The following is an 18,685-nucleotide window of genomic DNA, read 5'->3' as shown; positions in this document are numbered from 1 at the left end:
CTGTGCCCCACCCCTTGGCCCTCTTCATTCTGCACACGCTACTCTTCCTGCACAAGCCCCATGGCTCTTTGCTTTGGCCATGATCATGCTTCACCAGTGGGAGAGAAGGCTAGGAGTGCTGCAGGGTCAGTTCCCTCCTGGGGAGCAGCCTTCAGCAGTGACCTGGTGGGTGACAACTTGAGAGTGTGTACTACATGCTCCCCTCAAAGCCCCTAGCAGTACTGAGCCCCTGTTGCCCCCGTGGAACCCACTCATCATGACACTTTCCATTGGCTTCCTTCTCTCCCCCTACACTTTTCCCTGTCCTATAAATGCTTCCCAGGATCACCTCCCAAACCAGCTACTTGTACCCAGATCTCTTTGTGGGGAACGTAGACCAAAACACACACTGAGGCTTGAAAGCTCCCAGCCAGAGGGCCAAGGGAAGCCTGTCTGCAAACACAGCCTTTGGGCTGAGAATGAAAGAATAAGAGGACTTATCCAGAAGAAAAGGTGGGGAGGTGAAATGAGCACATTTCAGCAGATTAGATGGAACAGCCTAGGTGAAGGCCTGGGTTCAGGAGTGGGCATGGTGTCCCAGGAGCTGCAGAATGGGCACTGGGCACAAGGGGCTAAGAGAGGTGACCTGGTGTGGAGTCACAGTACGGAGTTTGGACTTTATCCTAAGGGCCATGAAGGGCCACTGAATGATTTTAAGTATAGGGAAAAAGCTGGGGTGAGTTGATATCTAGGGAAAATGTCTAAGAAGCTGTTTGGGGCTCATGAAACGTTACACAGTGTCTATTCAAGTGTGTTGAGAACCAGCAAATGAGAAGATCACTTGTTGGTAATCTCAGCTGCCTACCGAAGATTTCTCGAATAAGGGCAAACGCTTTCTGTTCCTTGAGTTGGGTGGTTTTCATCTTCTCAATGTTGGCGGCCAGAGGTGGCTGGTAGATATCCTTTCTACTATTTCTTCGTACTCGGAACAAGGAAGAGGGGTCTGTGAAAGCAAGAAGATACTAGGACAGCCCCCAAAATGGGCAGTGGAACCAGACTTTCCATTTGCAACCAGGTTCAATCAGGGTCCACCATTCCTCCTCTATGGGAGCCATTTCCCATTGCTGCCCTCCGTGCTCTGCTCATGCTATCCCAGTGCCCAGAATTCTGTCCCTTCTTCTCTATCTGGAGAATTCTCCTTGTACTGAATACACAAATGCCGTCGGCTCCCTGAATTGTTACTGACTCCTGAATACTGCCTTCCTTGGGTTCCCAAACTCTAAGGTGGATCCCAGTGCTTCCAAAATTTTAATGGATGGAAGAATGAGGGTAACTAATGTTTCAAAGTCCTGTCGTGTCTAATTCCAGTATCTTCTTTGTCAAACCACTTTATTGAGTTATAATTTTCATAAATTTACCTATCGGAAGTCTACAACTCAATAATTTTAGTAAATTTATAGTAAATTTAAAATAACCCAGTTTTGAACATTTTCATCACCCCAAAAAGTTCCCTTGTATCCCATTGAATTCAGTCCACACTTGCACTCTATTCCCATCCTCAGCCCCATTAATTTGCTTTTTGTCTCAGTGGATCTTTCTTTTCTGGATATTTCATATAAATGGAATCATATATACATAGATTTTTGGATCTGGGATCTTTCAATTAGCATGTTTTAGAGTTCATCCTTGTTGTTGTGTACATTAGTAGTTAGTTCCTTTTTACTGGATATACTACCTTTTGTTTATCCATTCACCCATTAAGGGACATTTAGATTGTTTCTAGTTTGGGCTGTTATGAATAATGCTGCTATGAACATTCAGGTGCAAATGTTTGCATGGACATATTTTCATTTCTTGTGGGTAGATTCCTAGGAGTGGCCAAATATCTTTTGGCTGTTTCAAATTAAGCTGCTATGAACATTTCTATACAAGTTTCTGAGTTAAAATAAATCTTAATTACTACGAGATAAATGTCCAAGAGTGCAACTTGCTCGGGTATACGGTAAGTTAGTTTTTAGATTTGAAAGGAACTGCCAAACTGTTTTCCAGAGTGGCCAAACCATTTTACATTCCCACCAGCAACATATCAATATTCCTTGTCAATATTTAGTGTTATCATTATTCTTCACTTTAGCTATTCTGGTAGGGGTATATTGACCCAAGTATCTTTTGGATCTATGTCCTTCTGTCTACTCCCACTACTAGCACATGTCATTTCTTGTCTGGACCATTGCTATATTCTTCCTACTGCCCTCCCCACTTCCACTTTTGACCTAATACCTCTGATTTCCAAGAGCAGCCACTATAATATTTCTAAAAACACAAACAGACCATGTTCTTCTCCTATTTAAAATACTCCAGAACCCTAGCATTGACCCAGGTCCTATAAGGCCCTGCATAACCTGTTTCCTACCCACCCTTAGCCCTCAAACTGAACCTTTCTCTCTCCAATTCCCCATGCTTCAGCCACACTGTCAATAATTGTTGTAAAATGACAAGTTGTGTCCCTCCTCAGGGCCTTTGCACATGCCCAGTTTACAATCCCTCCCTTCCCTCATCCTCCAGGAGCCAGTTTAGGTACCATCTCAATAGAGATGCCTGTACTCTCTTATTCTCCCACACCCAGTTCTCAATACAGTTTACAGTTATATATCTACTTGTGCATTTACTTATTTATGTGTCTCCCCAAATGGGCTGTTTATTCCAAGGGCAGCAACCTGTTTCATTCAGTCAGTGTTATGTTGCTTGGGGCTGGGGTGGGAGCTGAGATAGACTTGAGATGAGCAAGAAGGAGCCTTCTGGGGTGATGAAGCTATTCCAAATCCGAATTGTGGGGATGGTTTTACAACTCTATAAATGTACTAAAATCAATGAATTATGTATTTATGAGTGGATTTCATGTAAATTGTGTCCCCAAGCTATCTCACTGCCTTGCACACAGTAAGTACTCCCTGAATAATTACTGAAGGAATGACTTCGTGAATATTTAATTAGTCAGGACACTAGCCTCTCCTTGGAGAAAAATTACTCTTTTGTGTTGGGAAGAAGATTTTAATGGACCTTTTGAATCTGCAGAGCCAAAACCCTAATCCAGAGTGGAAGAATACAGGTTCATGTTGGGGTAACCACACTGAAGAATGATGTAGTTATGCAGTGTGGTTACCCCATGGGCTTTTGTTAGTCCTATTTTATTTTTCCCGAAAGTCAAGATCTCTGCATAGATTATTAGAGTATTGATTCTGTTCTATTTGCTTTTTCGTTTTTAAATTTTTTTTTTATTGTTAGCGCCCTCAGGAGTTTTGGTTGGGAAGCGAGAAATCTAGTTGAAGGGAAGAAGGTTAGTCAATGGGCTCCTCCCACAGGGTTCAGTGTGGCTATGTCCCAGTAAAACTGTTTACAAAAACAGGTGGTGGGTTCGATTTGGGCCCCCATCTATAGTTTGCAGACCCTTGTTCTAGAACTCTAACTTAGAGTGACTCTTTGCAGCCTATCCTCAAGCTTGCTCTTTTTTGGTTTTCAATCTAAAGATTAGGGACCTGAGCCATAGAGAAGAAAGCTACTTGATTGGGATTACACAGAGAATGATGGCCAGTGCAGAGCATGGGCCCCAAGGTGCCTTTTCTGGCCTAGGGGTCATGCGTGGGTGTCAGAGAGAAAGGCCCAGGTAGAGAAGGAACAAGGTTACTCAAGAGAAAATGAAGGAGTCACTTGTTTCTGGATAGTTTGGGGGCGATTCACCAATCTAGGGTGAAGGGCTGATGAGGAGTGAAGCTCTGAAGGTTAGGGCAGGACCATACTCAACCACCCCAGTGGCTGAGCTCTCTAGGGCTTTCTTAGCTTCATCATGTTCCAGGCCCCTGCTTCTATCTGTGCACCATTACCTGACTGGACAGATGTCTCAGGAGAGGGACAATAGGCTCCTCCTCGTCCTCCACTCTCTTTAAGACCAGTGCAAAGAAGGCGGCGAAGCCCAGCACCTGAAAAATACCCACCGTGGACCCCAAGTCCAAGTTGGAAACCATCAACTCCTGGTCTGAGAGGAGGCGGGGTCAGGGCCACATTTGTGTTCTGGGTGCAGGAGCCACACTCGGGGGAAGTCAGGTGGGAACTAGCTCATCCTTTGCATAGAGGGGACGAAGTTATGAAGGGTGAGGGCCAGAGCTTGCATGCATCTGGCTACCAACCAGACAGAGAGATGCACAAATCCTTGAGCTCACCCTGCTTCTGTCATACCCTGAGTGAATGTCCCAGAGCTTGAATTATTGTGCTTATCTTCATTATTGTTCCTGCCCCAGGACCTGCATAGAAGTGGTACTCCACATAGGTTTGTTTAATGAATAGATGAAGGAACAGATGAAGTAAGGACAGGGCAGCTGGCAGAAGGCAAAGTGTGGGCAGAGGGGAGAAGGGCAGCCACAAAGGGGTTCTGACCTTCAGGGGCTGGGTAACAAACACACTCTCCACGAAGGAGACAGCCATGGAGATGAGCCACTTGAGAGAGCTTGCCCGCCCATAGTGCAGGCCGTAGAGCATGGTGAAGAAGCCCGCCACACCACTGGTGGCTGCCACCAGGAGCCAGCCCACCAGAACACACCACCAGGGCAGGCCGCAAGGGGGCTTGTTTATTCTCGTGGGGCTGCAATGGAAAGTGGATATAGTCAGGATGATACTCGCCGGGCTCAAATTCAAATCCCACTCTACCCCATCAGCTACCTGACCTTAGCCAAGCTCCTTGACATCTCAGACCCTCAGTTTTCTCCTCTGTCTTCTACCTGCTGCAAAGGGCTATTCTGTATTCTATGCAGTATATAGATTGTAAAAATTAATGTAAACACAGCCACTTTAAAATGGAGTCAGAGGAACTGCCTTGCACATCATATTCCTCAACCCTTTGGAAAGTTAAAACAGGGCAAATAACCTTTGGACTGGGCCTAAAGCAACACTATTCCAAACAACCATTTGCAAAACTAAAAGAAAAGCAGACATGGCTACTGGCATGAAAATTAAAGACATTCTTTAGAATTAGCATCACTATTTTAGTTTACTTGCATCTATAGAAATGCTTTCTTTAGCTTATTAACGACCATAGAAATTCCTTCCTACTATTCCCCTTCCCTTTCTCATAAATACTCCTTTCTGGCATCTCCTAATCAGAACACTATTTGGCTTTCTCTCTGAATTAGTTCTTCCCAAATAGTTATTCTTTTGGATGTCAAATAAAGGCTTGTTGCCTAAATATTTTTAGGTTAACTATGTCTATGTGATTGTGAAAATCTTCTCTTCTTTAAAATGACTTTTTTTTTCTTCTCTTTCTCCTTGATTCAAACTGGCCTCATACTTGTTTCTTTTCTTTCCTTATGATTCCACCTTGCACAAATGGCACAACCACTCCCCTCATCATTAAGCCCTTATGTTAGCATCAAACAGTCTTAGGAACAAAGCCTCAGGTCTGTTGACCACAGAAACAGTTTAGGTCAAACTGAAGATAACATCTTTACCTCAGTTGTGTTTCACCTCCAAACCCATGAAAGCAGAACGACCCTGCTGGCTACATCCCTTTGAAACCAGGCAGAATGACACCCTGGCTAACATCAGGACTTAATGCTAGGATTGACTGCCTCCTACCCTAGCCCTGACCAATCATTAGAGCCTAGGACCCCAGCTCTCTTAGCTATCATAGCTAATGAGTTTTCCGCTATATAATCTCTATCCCCTAGAGGCAATTGGGGGAGCCAGGTCTTTGAGCACTAGCTCACCTGTGTCTCTGGGCTTGGCGCCATTTCCTTAAATAAACCTCTATTTTCTTTGCTGCAAATCCCTGTTCCTATCTCTTTTGGCTTTGACAAGTGCAGGCAAATGAATCCCCTTTTGTTTTGGTAACATATATTCTATTGAGGTCACACTTAATAAGCACATTTCAGTGCTTATTAGGAGCCAGTCCCCAGTGGTAAGTCACACAGATTTGCTGTTATTCCTCATGACAATTCTCGAAGGCTGGTACTATATAATTTTTTAGAAATTTTTATAATGAAAAGTCATCATACAAGAATCAGCGAGCACAAGGAACCCCCATCAGCCAGTTTCAACAACTATCACCTCCTTGTCATAGTTATTTAATCTATCCCCACCTTCTTTTTTCTTTTTTGCTGGGCTATTAAAAATAAATTCCAGACATAGTTTAAAATTATCTCAAATTACTTCAGGATATTTCTCAAAAATGTCATTTTCTTACTGAATTATAGTAGCATTGTTGTACCTGACAAAATTAACAATAATTCCTTAATGTCATCTAATAACTTGTCTGTATTCAAATGAAGGGGAGCAGAGTTTGCTACCCCAAAATATGCCTCTTTGAGGATATTGATTATTTTAGGATGGTTATTTCTAAGAAACAACAGACAAGGGAGAAACTCTGAAAACCAAGTAGAGGTTACCCTCTGTAAAAGGACATTTATACTTATAAAGGAAATCTTAATTTGCAAGGGTGTTTTTCTCAGTGTATCAGGATGTCTAAATCTCTAGAAACTTATCAGTGGAGAAGGCCTGGACTTAAATCTGCATAACAACCTTACATTTATTTACTGTGCTTTCCTGGTAACCTCCATAGCTGACTCCCGACTCCCAACATCTTTTGTGTTTAGCTGAAGGTGGTGGCTTCCGCATTTTGGTGATTTACTCAGTTTTGTTTACGTTTTTGTTTTTCCCCATGTTTACAGGAGATATACATGTTTTTAAACTTTAATTTGTTTTTCCCCTGCTAAACTGTCTCATGTCAATTTGATTATTTAGACCAGCCAGAAGAATCTTGAAGAGTAGAGGAAAACTTTTTCTCCCTGACACAAATTTCACTGGTTATCTTAAAAAATATATTTTGTTTTAAGTTTGAATCAGGAGATAGGCATTCTCATTTCCATTTTACAGATGAGGAAACTGCAGCTCAGAAAGGTTGAAGGACTTGTTCAAGGGCGCACAGCTAGGAAACATTCCACTTTAAAATGATTATAAACTGCGAAAGGCTATACAAAAGGCTATAACTACCTTCTTGTTCAAAGCCCCACTCCCAGACTCTGTACTGGAATCCTGAATCGTTTCTGCCTGGGGGGATCTGGGTGAGCATCCTTCCAGAGTTGCCTGAGAGGCCCTCTTCCCACAGGCCCCAGACTGGGGGTGCAGGTGCCCACTCAGTACGCGGGGAGTGGATTACCTGATATGTGCTGGAGGTGGGGTGCCCAGTTGTCCTGCAAGGTAGCCCTTCAGAGTCTGCAGCTGCCTGAGGGCCCTGGCATGGCTCTGGCGCTGGGGGAAGCCTCGAGGCCCCACCAGCCGCAGCTCTTGCTCCACATGCTCCAGCTGAAGGTAAAGACACTGCCTGTAGACACTGTCCTTCCGAGGGTTACTTGGGCCTACCTCGGGTGTCAGGAGCTGCATTTTTTCTGGAGGACAAGGAAGAGAAAGAACATCAGCTGATGCTGAGTGACAGAGCAATACTGCCTTCAATAAAAACAGTAGTGTTAGTATCTGGCACTTACTGTGTGCCAAGCCATGAGAAATCTGAGGTTCAGAAAGATGGGGTAAGGGATTAGGCTTCCTTGGCCAGTTAGGATTTCGATGTTCCCCTTTTAGCACTTTTAAAGGACATTTTTTAGATTTCCTTACACATAGAAGAGAATAATATACTTATCACCCTTCTGTAGCAATTACCAACATTTTGCCAATCTTGTTTCACTCAGCCCTTCAATTTCTTTTTTTCCTGGAGTAACTTAAAACAAATCCCAGACATAGTGTTATCTCATTTGCAAATATTTTAATGTACACAGGATTTGAATTGAACCCAGTTTGCCTGGTACCAAAGATGATCAGTCTTAATCTCTTTAACTCTTTTTAATTACTAAAATTGTAATATGCTTCTATAGAAGATAAGGTCTTTTTTAAAAAACAAAACCAGGATGTAGTTATCAGTCTTTAAAATTATTAACAATAATCCCTTAATAGCATCAAATATCGAGTCAGTGGCCAAGTTTCCCCCCAATTATCTCTGGAATATTTTTCTACAGTTGTTTTGTTCAAATTTCAGCTTCCTAATTTAAAAAAAAAAATTCTTTTTTGGTTTGTTTTGTATTAGAGGTAATATGTATTTATTGAAAGAAAAAAAAGAATTTGAACATTTCCATTATCCCCTGTGTGTTCTAAGGGAAATGACCTCACCAGGTGGAACCAGGCCTGGGTCCCTCAACCCTGAGCTGGGAGGCTGGCACCCAGGGACATATTCTGCTGGGATGATAAGGGCCTTGAAGCATCTCCGCCCCATGATCTTTACTCAGTCAGCAGTGAGAAGTGAATGAGAAAATAACAGGTGTGTAGAGAAGGCTATGGCCCTTCTCAGAAGAGATGTTGGTAAAGGCCTAGGGCAGCATCAGCTCCTCATCCCTCTGACTCAAGCCTCCTCCTAAACAAACCCTCCTAACCTGGGCCTCCCTCATTGAAGCTGCAGCTAAAGGTTCCAGCATCGACAGCCTTCCTGTTGCAAGCACTCTGGCAGTGTTTCTGGAAGACGCCATCACTCCTAATCATAACACCACTTACTAAATTCCTGCTTTGTGTCAGGCTGCAGTCTAAGTGTTTCCTGTGTCTTATGATCTCATTCAGTTCTCATAAAAAGCTAAAGAGCTAGGTAGATCAATACTTCCATTTTATAGGAGAGGAAACTAAGTCTCAGAGAAGACAAGGAACTTGTCCAAAGTTGCACAGCTGTTACTGCAGCTGGGAGAGCCCCAGGGTTGGGTTGACACCACAGTCCATGTTCTAAGGCCCATGCTATGAATGCCAGAGTCCCCAAACTCACGGCCTAGTGTCTGGTGCAAGCATCAACAGAGCTCCTACAGGGATGACCTTCACAGGCAGCCCAAGTCTGGCTCTTTATGGCAAAACCTCCAGGGTGGCTGGAGCATGGGGGTCAAGGTGGGGCTGACCATGTCAGGATGGGCCTGGCCTGGAGGGTCTTGAGTGCTATAGTAAGAAGTTGGGACCTCGTCTTGAAGGCAATGACTCAACATTCAGTGTGTGTAAGTCACCAAAATGAGTAGTTAAAATTGCAAATTCCTGTTCTCACCCCAGAAAATTTAATTCACTATATCAGAGGTGGAGCCAAGGAAAATGAATTCAGATTCCTCATTCTGTAGACTCTACTTTGTATTCTAAATAAGGTTTAGACAGTGACCAGCCTTGTATGTTAAAAATTGCAGCATTCTTAACCCACATCATTCGCTGTGGCAGCCACTTACTACATGTGGCTGTTTAAATTAAAATTAATTAAAATTAAAGGTTTAGTTCGTCAGTCACACTAGCCACATTTCAAGTGCTCAATAGTTACATGCGACTAGTGGCTGCCATATTGGACAGGGCAGATATAGAACTGTGAGATGTTCTAATGGACAGTCTTGTCTAAACACTGGTGGCGTTGATCTGGGTGGAAAATGTGCAGGAAAGGGGCAAGAGGAGAGTCAGAGACTAGTTCAAACCAGAATAATGTGCCATATATAGAAATTAATAAAAATTACACCATATTACCAAATTCTAGATGAATATTGTTTCAAAAGGCTCTCAGTTTAGGCCTGCTATCTCTGCCAGAGATTAACAAGTGTTAATGAGGTGTTAAAGACACAGTAGTACCCAACTAACACTTTCTCCTTGACTTAATTAGGATTGGAAGAGAATGAAGGAGTAACTTTTTCACTCTGTGATTCAGTGTTCTTTAATGTTTTTTACTGCCTGTCCATCATCTCATGTCCTGCCCCACACATTTGGAAATGGATCTAGTTTGACTTTGCATACCCCAACACTATAGAAAAAGAAACTGAAGCACAGAGAACTGAAGTAACTTGTCCAAGGTCACACAGCCCATCAGTGGCAGCGCCAAGATCCAGAGATGGTTCTTCTGAGTGACTCAAGTTATCAGGCTGCATACAGAAGAAGAACATACCTTTTTCTTTGTGCATTCCATAACGACCTTCTATGTTGAGGGCATCGCACACATGTATTGTTGGGTGCTTTCTGTGTGTTGTATGGGAGCAGGCACAGGAGAAACAGTAGAGAAGAGGTGGTCTGATGACTCCCACCTCACAGAGCTCATGCTCCAAGAAAGACGGTCCAGACTTTAAACAACTCTTCACACAATTCATGATTTGGAAACAAGCAGTGTGAAAGCAATGCAAGAGAAGCTTGAGAGCTAAAGAGCATGCGGCTGGAGACTTTGTTGTGGGCTGGGGGTTGGGTTGCTCCCCTGAGGTAGGGATGCTTACATCAAGACTAGAGGCTGAATACGAATTAGCTAAGCGAGGAGAGGAGAAAGAATGTGCTAGATTAAAGGACCAACATGTGCAAAGGCCTTTAGTAGGAAGGCAGCTTGGCCTTCTGAGGAGAGCAGGATACTTGTGGTACAGAGAGGGAGGCAGTGGCAAGTGGTTGGAGTGGAGGCCAGTAAGGGAGACCCTAGTAAGACTTTTTGACCCCCTAGTAATATGGACATGGCCTTCAGTCCTCTCTTCACTTGGCTCCAATATGCCCCCTCTCAGCACAGAAACATCAGGACTTACCTTTCATTTGTATAGACCCAAGAGTAAGTGTTAAAGGGTCCTCTCGCTGTTTGGCTTCCTCCCGGAACATCTGCCCTGCCATGTTCTGCAGACAGATGACATCTTCCACTAAGGCCAACAATTGGTTGATGTCCATCAAGTTTGCCGAATCCCAGCCCAAGGTGGGAGATGGCACCTTAAGAGCTTTAAATAGGGAGCTGACGAGTCTCCACATATCCTGCAAGTTGGCCCAGGTAGGATAAGGGGATGTGAGCCACAGATAAGAGGGGCAGCATAGTGGTCAAAAGCTTTTGCTCTGGAGTCAGACAAATCTGGGTTTGAATCCCAGCTCTCCACACTGAGACATGATATTGGACCATCCTGAGCTTCCATTTTGTCATCTATAAAATTCCTCTTCTAAGACTTGAACTGGTACATTCCAGGCTGTATTCCACAAAGTGTGGTACATAGTAGGTGCTCAGTATATGCTTATTGAGCGCATGAATGCAGAGGGAGTCCCTTCTGTGGGCTTAGCCTGTGATCTAAAATGAAGGTATGATATTTTATACATAGTACATAATAGGTACTCAAAAGTATGTATGTATGCATGTGTGTGTGTCTATAGGTTTTATGTGTATGTCTATGCATGAATGTATGTGTAAGTATGTATAAATGTGTATATGCATGTGCATGTGTACATGTGTGTGGATGTGTATATATATGTATGTGAGTGTGCATATATATGCATGCATGTACGTGTTTGTAGGCATGTGAATTTCTGTGGTTATGTGCGAATGTGTACATGTGTGCGTGCATGGTATGGGTATGTGTGTATGCATACATCTGCGTGTGTACATGTGTGTGCATGTGTGTGTGTGCAGTTGATGAATCTTGATATCCGTTACTATCAGACAACATGAAGTTGCCAGGCCCCAAGCCCTACTCTCCACCCCTACTTCTCCCCAGGTTGGAGCATCTCTCACACTGCCAAAGTTGAGGACATACCTTAGTCACCACTTCAGGTGTCAGAGGGCCATCCTCCATGGGCTGTGGTGTGGGGGCTGGGCTGAGGGACCCCCTATCCCATTTCCCGGTGCTCTGCTCCTTAGTGACCCAAGGATGGGTGTTTCGGAAGATCTGAACAATTAAGAGGTTGATGGGGAACATGAGGAGAGAACTCTCCAGCCCAATCATCACTTCTTGCCAAGTGAATTCAATTTGACCTGAGGAAAAGGGAGGAAAAGGGTCAACGGGGGAGTCCCCTCCACCCCTTCCAGAAGGTGGCTATATGATAAGGATTAGCCTTGCCCAAAGAAATGCCTAGCTCTTTAGCGGCTCCTGGGAGATGACCTCTAAGCCCTTGAGATATCCTGCCTTGTAGGTATGCCTTTGTTTAACTGAGGTCTTAGGCCACACCATCTAGTCTATGGTAACGATGTGACTTATGGTGGGGACCTTGACCACATGGCATTACCTCAGCCTTTGGAGAGGTTGGAGACTAAGGTCAGCCATGCAGGCAGTCAGCCATGTCTACGTGAGCAAGCCCCAATAAAAACTCTGGACACTAAGGCTCAGGTAAGCATCTAGGTTGGCAATACTCCATGCTTGTTGTCTCTCATCATTATCAGGAAGCGTGAGCACTGTCCACAACTCCATTAGGAGGAGAAAACTGAAAGCGCCATGCTTGGTCTGCCCTGGACCCTGCCCTATGTGCCTCTTCCCTTTCCTGGTTTTAATCTATATATGTTTTCTCTATAATAAGAATGAAGTATAATAACATTTCTCACTTCTGTGAGTCCTTCTAGTGAGTTATTGAAACTGAGGGTGGTCTTAGGAGTTCTGGAATTATGCGGCATTTTGGGGGCAGTGATGATTCATGTCCACCAGCCACTATCCCTGACTGCCATGACAGAGGGAATTACCCAAATCCATTTTTTGCTCAGCTGGGTCCTTGGGGACACCCCAGAACATGATGCTGGTCAGCATGGTACAAAGAATCAAGGAAAAGCAGCAGGACACCCTTTGGACACGGGTGAAGTTGCTCCGAGCTGAGCGGCTGAAAATAGAATACCAAATGTGTCCATCCTGGAAGTCCATGGAGGTCTTCATGAAAAACAGGTAGCTGTGGACAGGCAAGAAGAGAAGGACAGGCATTTAGGGAGACAGGAATTGAAGAAGGTCTCTTTAGAGTAGTCGAGATGAGAGGGGGGATTTGTTTCTAAGATTTATCATCTATATTTTTCTATTATAGAAGAAATACAGCATCATTGCAACAGTTAATGATGGGGACTCTGGACAGAGTGGCTTGGAATCCTAGACTGCCCTCTTACCAGCTGTGTGACCTCAGGCAATTTACTCTTTGTACCTCAGTCTACTCATCTGCAAAATGGAGGTAATAACAGAACCTGCCTCACCAGATTGTTGAAAGGATTAAAACTGATAATTTTTGTGAAGCATTTGGTAAAGTAGCTGGCATATAGGTGAGTGTTCATCAGTGTTAGCAATTATTATTTTTATTGTAATTTTAATATAATAATATAACTATATTATTGAATTTGTTACAATTAGAGCACTAGAGGATAGTGGTTAATAATTCCAGGCTCTGGATTCAGTCTTAGTTTGAGAGAATAAAAATTACCACAAGATCTCTGAAATTAGCACCATATTCCCTTTAATCCATGTTATTTCTCTATGAGTAGAATATACTTTAACCACAGGAGCTCTTCAAGGGCCTGGATTCTCCTGAGAGTGTGCAGAGCTGATATTCCCAGCTGGCGCCTGTTCTGATTGGTCAATGCCAACATCCTCTAGGGTTGAATAATACTTGGATCATAACTCTGGGGTGTGTGGATAGCTTGGACCCAGAGTAAAGGTGTATAAAGAGAGAGGTCAGTTGCCAACAACAGTGATTTTCCACGTGATTGTTCTACTCATTCAGCAAATATTTGGTGAGCCTGTTGCTGTGTGCCAGGTGCTCTGCTGGGCAACAGGGCTTCATGGGAGGAATGACATGGTCCTGCCTTTGGATAGCTCCTTGTCTACTTTCCAGGAATCACATGTTTTGATTCAGTTGGAGGATAATATCTGCTCCTGTAGTTGGGCACTTACTCTGAGCCACTCACTGTGCTGAGGATACTACCTACATTGTTTCATGGGACCTGCATAGGTGCCCTTTGGGGTAGGCACATTTGACAACTCATTTTTCAGATTTGGAAGCTGAGAACTGGAAAGATGAGAGACTTATCCAAGGTCATGCAGCAAGTCAGTAGCAGGCATGTGGGAAACAGACTTTTTAAAAATCTAACTCAAAAGCCATTTAAAGAGGTCATAAACCCAAATGCCTAAAGGGGCCCAGGTAGATGTAAATAAGTTAAGTAAATGAGTGGAGTAGTTTGGAAGTAAATGTGCTTTTATTTGGCTGAAACTAGATTATGATGCAACTTCCTTAAAGATGAAAGAACAGAGTAAACAGCATTTGCTTAAAAAGAAAAAAAAGTACCTAAATTGTTTCCTGTCCTGCTCTGTGGCCACCGGAAATACTTTGTCAAGAACACAGTCTCCAACATTGATAGACAGCCACGAGTTGCAGAGAAAATACCACTTCTGGTCCATCACTAGGTCATGCACCAGCACCCGGCTCACATACCTGGAGAAGAGACCTATGCTTTTGAGGACAAGGTTAGGGGACAAGACTTCCTTAGATACCATGAAAGTAACACCTTTGCAAACTTTGAGCCCAAGAACAAGAGCTCCTGGAAAGAGAGGCTTTATATTTTTCTTCACTATTCTTGGTGCCTTGATCAAAATGCCCTGATCATTGGGTGAATTTGGCTTCATGTTAGGAGCTCAGCTAGAGTACAGAGCCAGGCAGGTATTGATGGCTGCCATGTTTTCACAGATATGCAGCAAGAGGGTGCATTCTGGAACTATTAACCCAGACACAGGGAAGCAAGCCCAGGGCCAGCGTCCAGATACAAGTGAGGAAAGCCGTGTTGTCTAGATGTGTGTGTTCAGGGAGATGCAGACTTAGGTACACAAAATCTGATCCTCTCGTGGGCTTCCACCCAGAGAATGAGCCTACCATCTATCTTGGACTCAGGACTTCATAGATATCATCTAACCTGAGTTAGGCCTTTGAAGCCTGGGGAAGAAATGAAATCATCTTGCCTCTGCTGGGATGTCAGATCCAGCGGCAACCAATTTTTCTGTTGCTTTACAGCCAATAAGAATAGCAATGATATCAGTAGTCACTCTTTACTGAGTATTTACTGTATATTAAGGACTATGCTAAGAAGCGTCTAACATGAATTTTCTCATTTCTGGGAGGACATCCCTGTCAGACATGCCAGCGCCACATCTGTTGAGGTCACACATCCACTTGACATCCAGTGACTGATGGGTCCAGTGCCCAGGCATGATCAAGAACTAGGCATCTCAAACCAACTTGGGACAGCTCCAGAGCTTTCCAGGAGGTCAGCTGGGCTGTTGTTATTGCATCAAAAGTTTGCTCATTCTGCTTCCTTCTCTCCCTTCCCAGACGCTGACCCCAGGTACTCTTTGATAAATACCCTGCATGTGCAACTCCATCTCAGAGTCTGCTCTGTGAGAACCAACCTATAGCTGAGACACTTAAGTATTAATATTTAATTCCTTAGGTAAATCAAAGACAGCAATATAACTGCTGTGTTTTTCTAAAGCAGCCAGCTGCTGATGGAAACCACTCATCCAAGTTACTAGATTTGGCCTCAGACAGAATGGGGAGGAGTCTTAGCCCCAAGCTTGCCACCTAGGTGACTTTGGGCGAGTCACTTATCTTCCCTGAGCTTAGATTTTCCCACATGTAAAACAAGGATAATCACAGCACTTGTGAAGATGACTTTAGCTTAGTGTTCAGTGGCAGCAACTGTTCTTGCTTCTTCTACCAGAGAATCAGCTCAGTGTCTCATTTAGTCTCCTCTTATTAGGCAAGATTTGTCTTCATACGAGGCATCTCCCCCACTTTACAGATGCAGAGACTGGGAGCTAAATGACAGTTTGATGCTGCAAAAGTGCCAAGTGTGGGGCTAGCACTGGATCCCAAGGCTGTTGCTTCTAGTTTCTCTCCTAGCTACTCATTCAATCTGTGTGGCCCATGGACTGGTGGGCCTCTCTGACTCTCAGTCTCCTTATCTATGAAATAGGGATTTATTCTATGTATCTTGCAGAGGCTTGTGAAGATCAGCAAGGCAGCAAATGCACACTGGCCTGGTGCTTAGTAGGTTCTTGTAGTTTGCTCACCCTTGACTCACCAGGAAGGCCGATCCCCTGAGTTGTCATGCCATAGCCGCAAGCTCCTGAGTTCCCCCAGGGGGAACAGGGTGGAGAGTAGGAAGACATCCACTCCTCCTCGCTCAAAAACCGGGATGTCAGGGTCTGACAGGTGGTGGGGCTCACTCTCTCCATCCAGGCCATATAGGGTGACAGTCACCTGAAATCCAGAGACCAGGAGTGACCAACTCCACATGGTAACTAAGCCCCACTGGCTATTTCATTAGAAGTATCCCCAAACCAGGAAAATCAGCAAAGCATGGCCCTTTCACCCTCTCTTCTCCTTTCATGTTGGGCTTGCCTAAGTTATTTTTCAGTTGTGTGAAGATTTGGGGTGATGCTATCTGTCTTCAAGATGAGTTATACTCATAAAATGCTTCCTGGTGACCTTTTCAAACTTCCCATATGTTTATTTGTAAGAGAGCACTCCCTATGCTCACATCCAGCTGCCAGCAGCTGCATCTCTTTCCTTGGGCATTTCTTTGGCTATTAGAGTAGCTGGCCAAAAGAGCCAGAGAATGAATGGCCGCTGTAATGGGGTCCTCCACCACTGATGTTGAAGTTTGTGTTCTTTACGATTTTCTAGAGCTCCTATTGGGATCAGGTTCCAGTTGCCCAGAAGGGAAATATGTTGATAATGCACTCGTTATTGGTTCCTTCTTCTTCCTGTCAGCTTCCCGCTCCCATACTGGGGCATCCTAGGATCCTCTCTCAAATAACTACTTGTGCCGAAATCCTTGTTTCAGAGTCTGCTTTTCTGCTATATAGGGTTTCTCTACTACAGACATTCTAGGTCAGATAATTCCTTGCTCTGGGGGCTGTCTTGTGCATTGTAGCATGTTTAGCAGCATCCCTGGCCTCTACCCACCAGATACTAGTAGCATCTCCCAAGCTGTGACAACCAAAAATGCCTCCATCATTGCCAACTGTCCACCTGGGGCAACATCGCCCCTAGTTGAGAACCACTTGTACTAGGGGAACTCAAACTAAGACAATATCAGATTGAAATGTGACTGTAACTCTCCATGATGAGAATGGCCTGTAGATTAGAGGCTTTTTCTTCTTCCTGTTAAGATCGACTCTTAGTGTCAAACAGAAGTGAGATGGATGTTTTATTAGATGGATGGAATTGATTCCTATGTTTATTTAACAAATAGTTACTGAGCACTTATTCTGTTTTAGACATTTGGCCGAAGACTTAAGACACAGCAATAAATAGAAATAAAACAAATTTTAAAATAAAAATAAAAAATCAAACAAATATATACATAAATAAAAATAAGATCAAAAAATAAAAAATAAACAGATTAATGCCCTGATCTAATGAACCCTAATGTCATTTTTTGAAAAAACAATGGAGCTTTTTCCAGGACAATATATAAAATATCAGTGGTTCTCAAGATGTGTTCCATGGAGCTCTCGGTTTTGTTAAAGGAACCTTGGAGGCTGCTGCAAGGGATAATGTATTTTAATGATGGATATGGTGCAGGGCAGACATATCTAAAGATTCTGAGACATTACAGAGACAAACTGTTGTATGCTCCATGGCTAAATGCTCAAGGATTTCAGAGAATCCATAAATAAATGAAATAGTTTACTACCTCTAGTCAGCCTGTTCAAGGACAGACAGCTCAGTCTGACTTCTTAGCGAGATGCCACCTAATCAGTTTACCTACAAAATGTAATTCAAGACTCATTGTTTTCAAAAAGTAGGTATTCTTTCTCTTTCCTTCTTCCCCTCTCTTTTATAAATTCTGTTTTCCCTTTATTCTTTTGTAAGTTTATTGACTATTCTTGATATGTGAGCAAATTTGCATGCAGGTAACCAACTAACTGCCTAGTTATTCTTTGATAGAGATAAGAAGAGTCTATGCTAGACCACAGTTCTTCCTTAACCCACTCCTCCTTTATCTTTTCAACTATTGAGGCTTCAGGTGACATTTTTTTTGACAGTTCTTTCCTATAAAAAACAAAAAGCAAGATATTAAAAATAACAAACACCCTACAACACCAAATTCACTGCACTCAAATAACCCAATGATGGACTGGCAGGAACTTTGTTGGGTGGGAAATGCTGATCAGCTGAGGGATGGTGCATGGTCAGGTACCTTCGAAGAAGTAGCTGCCCCTCTCCGGTGCCCAGTGTAGACTGTCACCAGGTAGTGGTACTGGGCAAAGGGATCATTGTCCTCCAGCACTGTGACCTTCACCTGGACAGAAGGACTGAGTTAGGAGAATGCTCTGCTCAGTGGGTTCATCTACTGCACACAAGCCAAGACTAAGGTGGACACTCGTGACAATTAAAGGGGGAAAGCAAAATTTTATCTTATTTATCCTTCTCATCAGGTGAGAACAAGTGAAACAAAAACTTTAAACTGAAAAGTACAAAATGTATTTGTTAAATATAACTCAAAGCAATCAAATTGGAAATGAACTTGGTGTTAAGCTGAGCATGTTCAATGTTTGATATAATTTCTCAGAGCATTGGAACCATATTGTGCCCCTAAGGGAATTTAAAAAGAATGAATGTTAAAGTAGTAAAAAGCCAGAGTTGGCCAGAGGTCAATGGAAGGCTTGTTGCCCCAGTTGCTGAGGTGCTGTTGTCAGGGATCAAAGCCACCTTTGTTGAGGTCATGCACCCTCCTAGGAAGGCCAACACCCAATGGCAGATTGATGTGGTACCTGGCTGTGATCAAGACCAGGACATCTCAACCCAATCTGGAGAGCTCTGGAACTCCCCGTGTGGTGTGGGGCTGTTGATGGGCTGCATTCTAGCTCAACTTCTCCCTCTGGTCATCCACCCTTTTTCCCTCCCTTTCCATGGGCTG

The 18,685-nt window shown here is 43.6% G+C and overlaps 1 protein-coding gene and 1 long non-coding RNA gene across 2 annotated transcripts in view; one reads left to right on the top strand and one right to left on the bottom strand.

The window, feature by feature from the left end:
* LOC120622979 (polycystin-1-like protein 2) overlaps nt 1-18,685 on the bottom strand; it is an 83,625-nt gene that overhangs the window by 13,958 nt on the left and 50,982 nt on the right. The window contains exons 25-34 of the mRNA XM_039888823.1: nt 17,966-18,067; nt 15,839-16,017; nt 14,050-14,196; nt 12,473-12,672; nt 11,556-11,773; nt 10,572-10,788; nt 7,184-7,412; nt 4,411-4,615; nt 3,863-3,956; nt 845-985 (exon numbers count right to left, since the gene is read on the bottom strand). Of these exons, the coding sequence (XP_039744757.1) occupies nt 845-985; nt 3,863-3,956; nt 4,411-4,615; nt 7,184-7,412; nt 10,572-10,788; nt 11,556-11,773; nt 12,473-12,672; nt 14,050-14,196; nt 15,839-16,017; nt 17,966-18,067 (1,732 nt within the window). The remainder of the gene's footprint in view (nt 1-844; nt 986-3,862; nt 3,957-4,410; nt 4,616-7,183; nt 7,413-10,571; nt 10,789-11,555; nt 11,774-12,472; nt 12,673-14,049; nt 14,197-15,838; nt 16,018-17,965; nt 18,068-18,685) is intronic.
* The window catches only part of LOC120622980 (uncharacterized), a 101,857-nt gene that overhangs the window by 32,459 nt on the left and 50,713 nt on the right, over nt 1-18,685 (top strand). Inside the window, exons 3-4 of the long non-coding RNA XR_005658610.1 lie at nt 12,802-12,942; nt 14,877-15,022. This is a non-coding gene — a long non-coding RNA (uncharacterized LOC120622980). The remainder of the gene's footprint in view (nt 1-12,801; nt 12,943-14,876; nt 15,023-18,685) is intronic.

This window comes from Pteropus medius, unplaced genomic scaffold, assembly GCF_902729225.1.
Source record: "Pteropus medius unplaced genomic scaffold, Ma_sr-lr_union100, whole genome shotgun sequence".
Taxonomy (NCBI): Eukaryota; Metazoa; Chordata; class Mammalia; order Chiroptera; family Pteropodidae; genus Pteropus; species Pteropus medius.
Note: the sequence above shows the minus strand (reverse complement) of the source record. Positions and strands in the feature narration are given on the sequence as shown.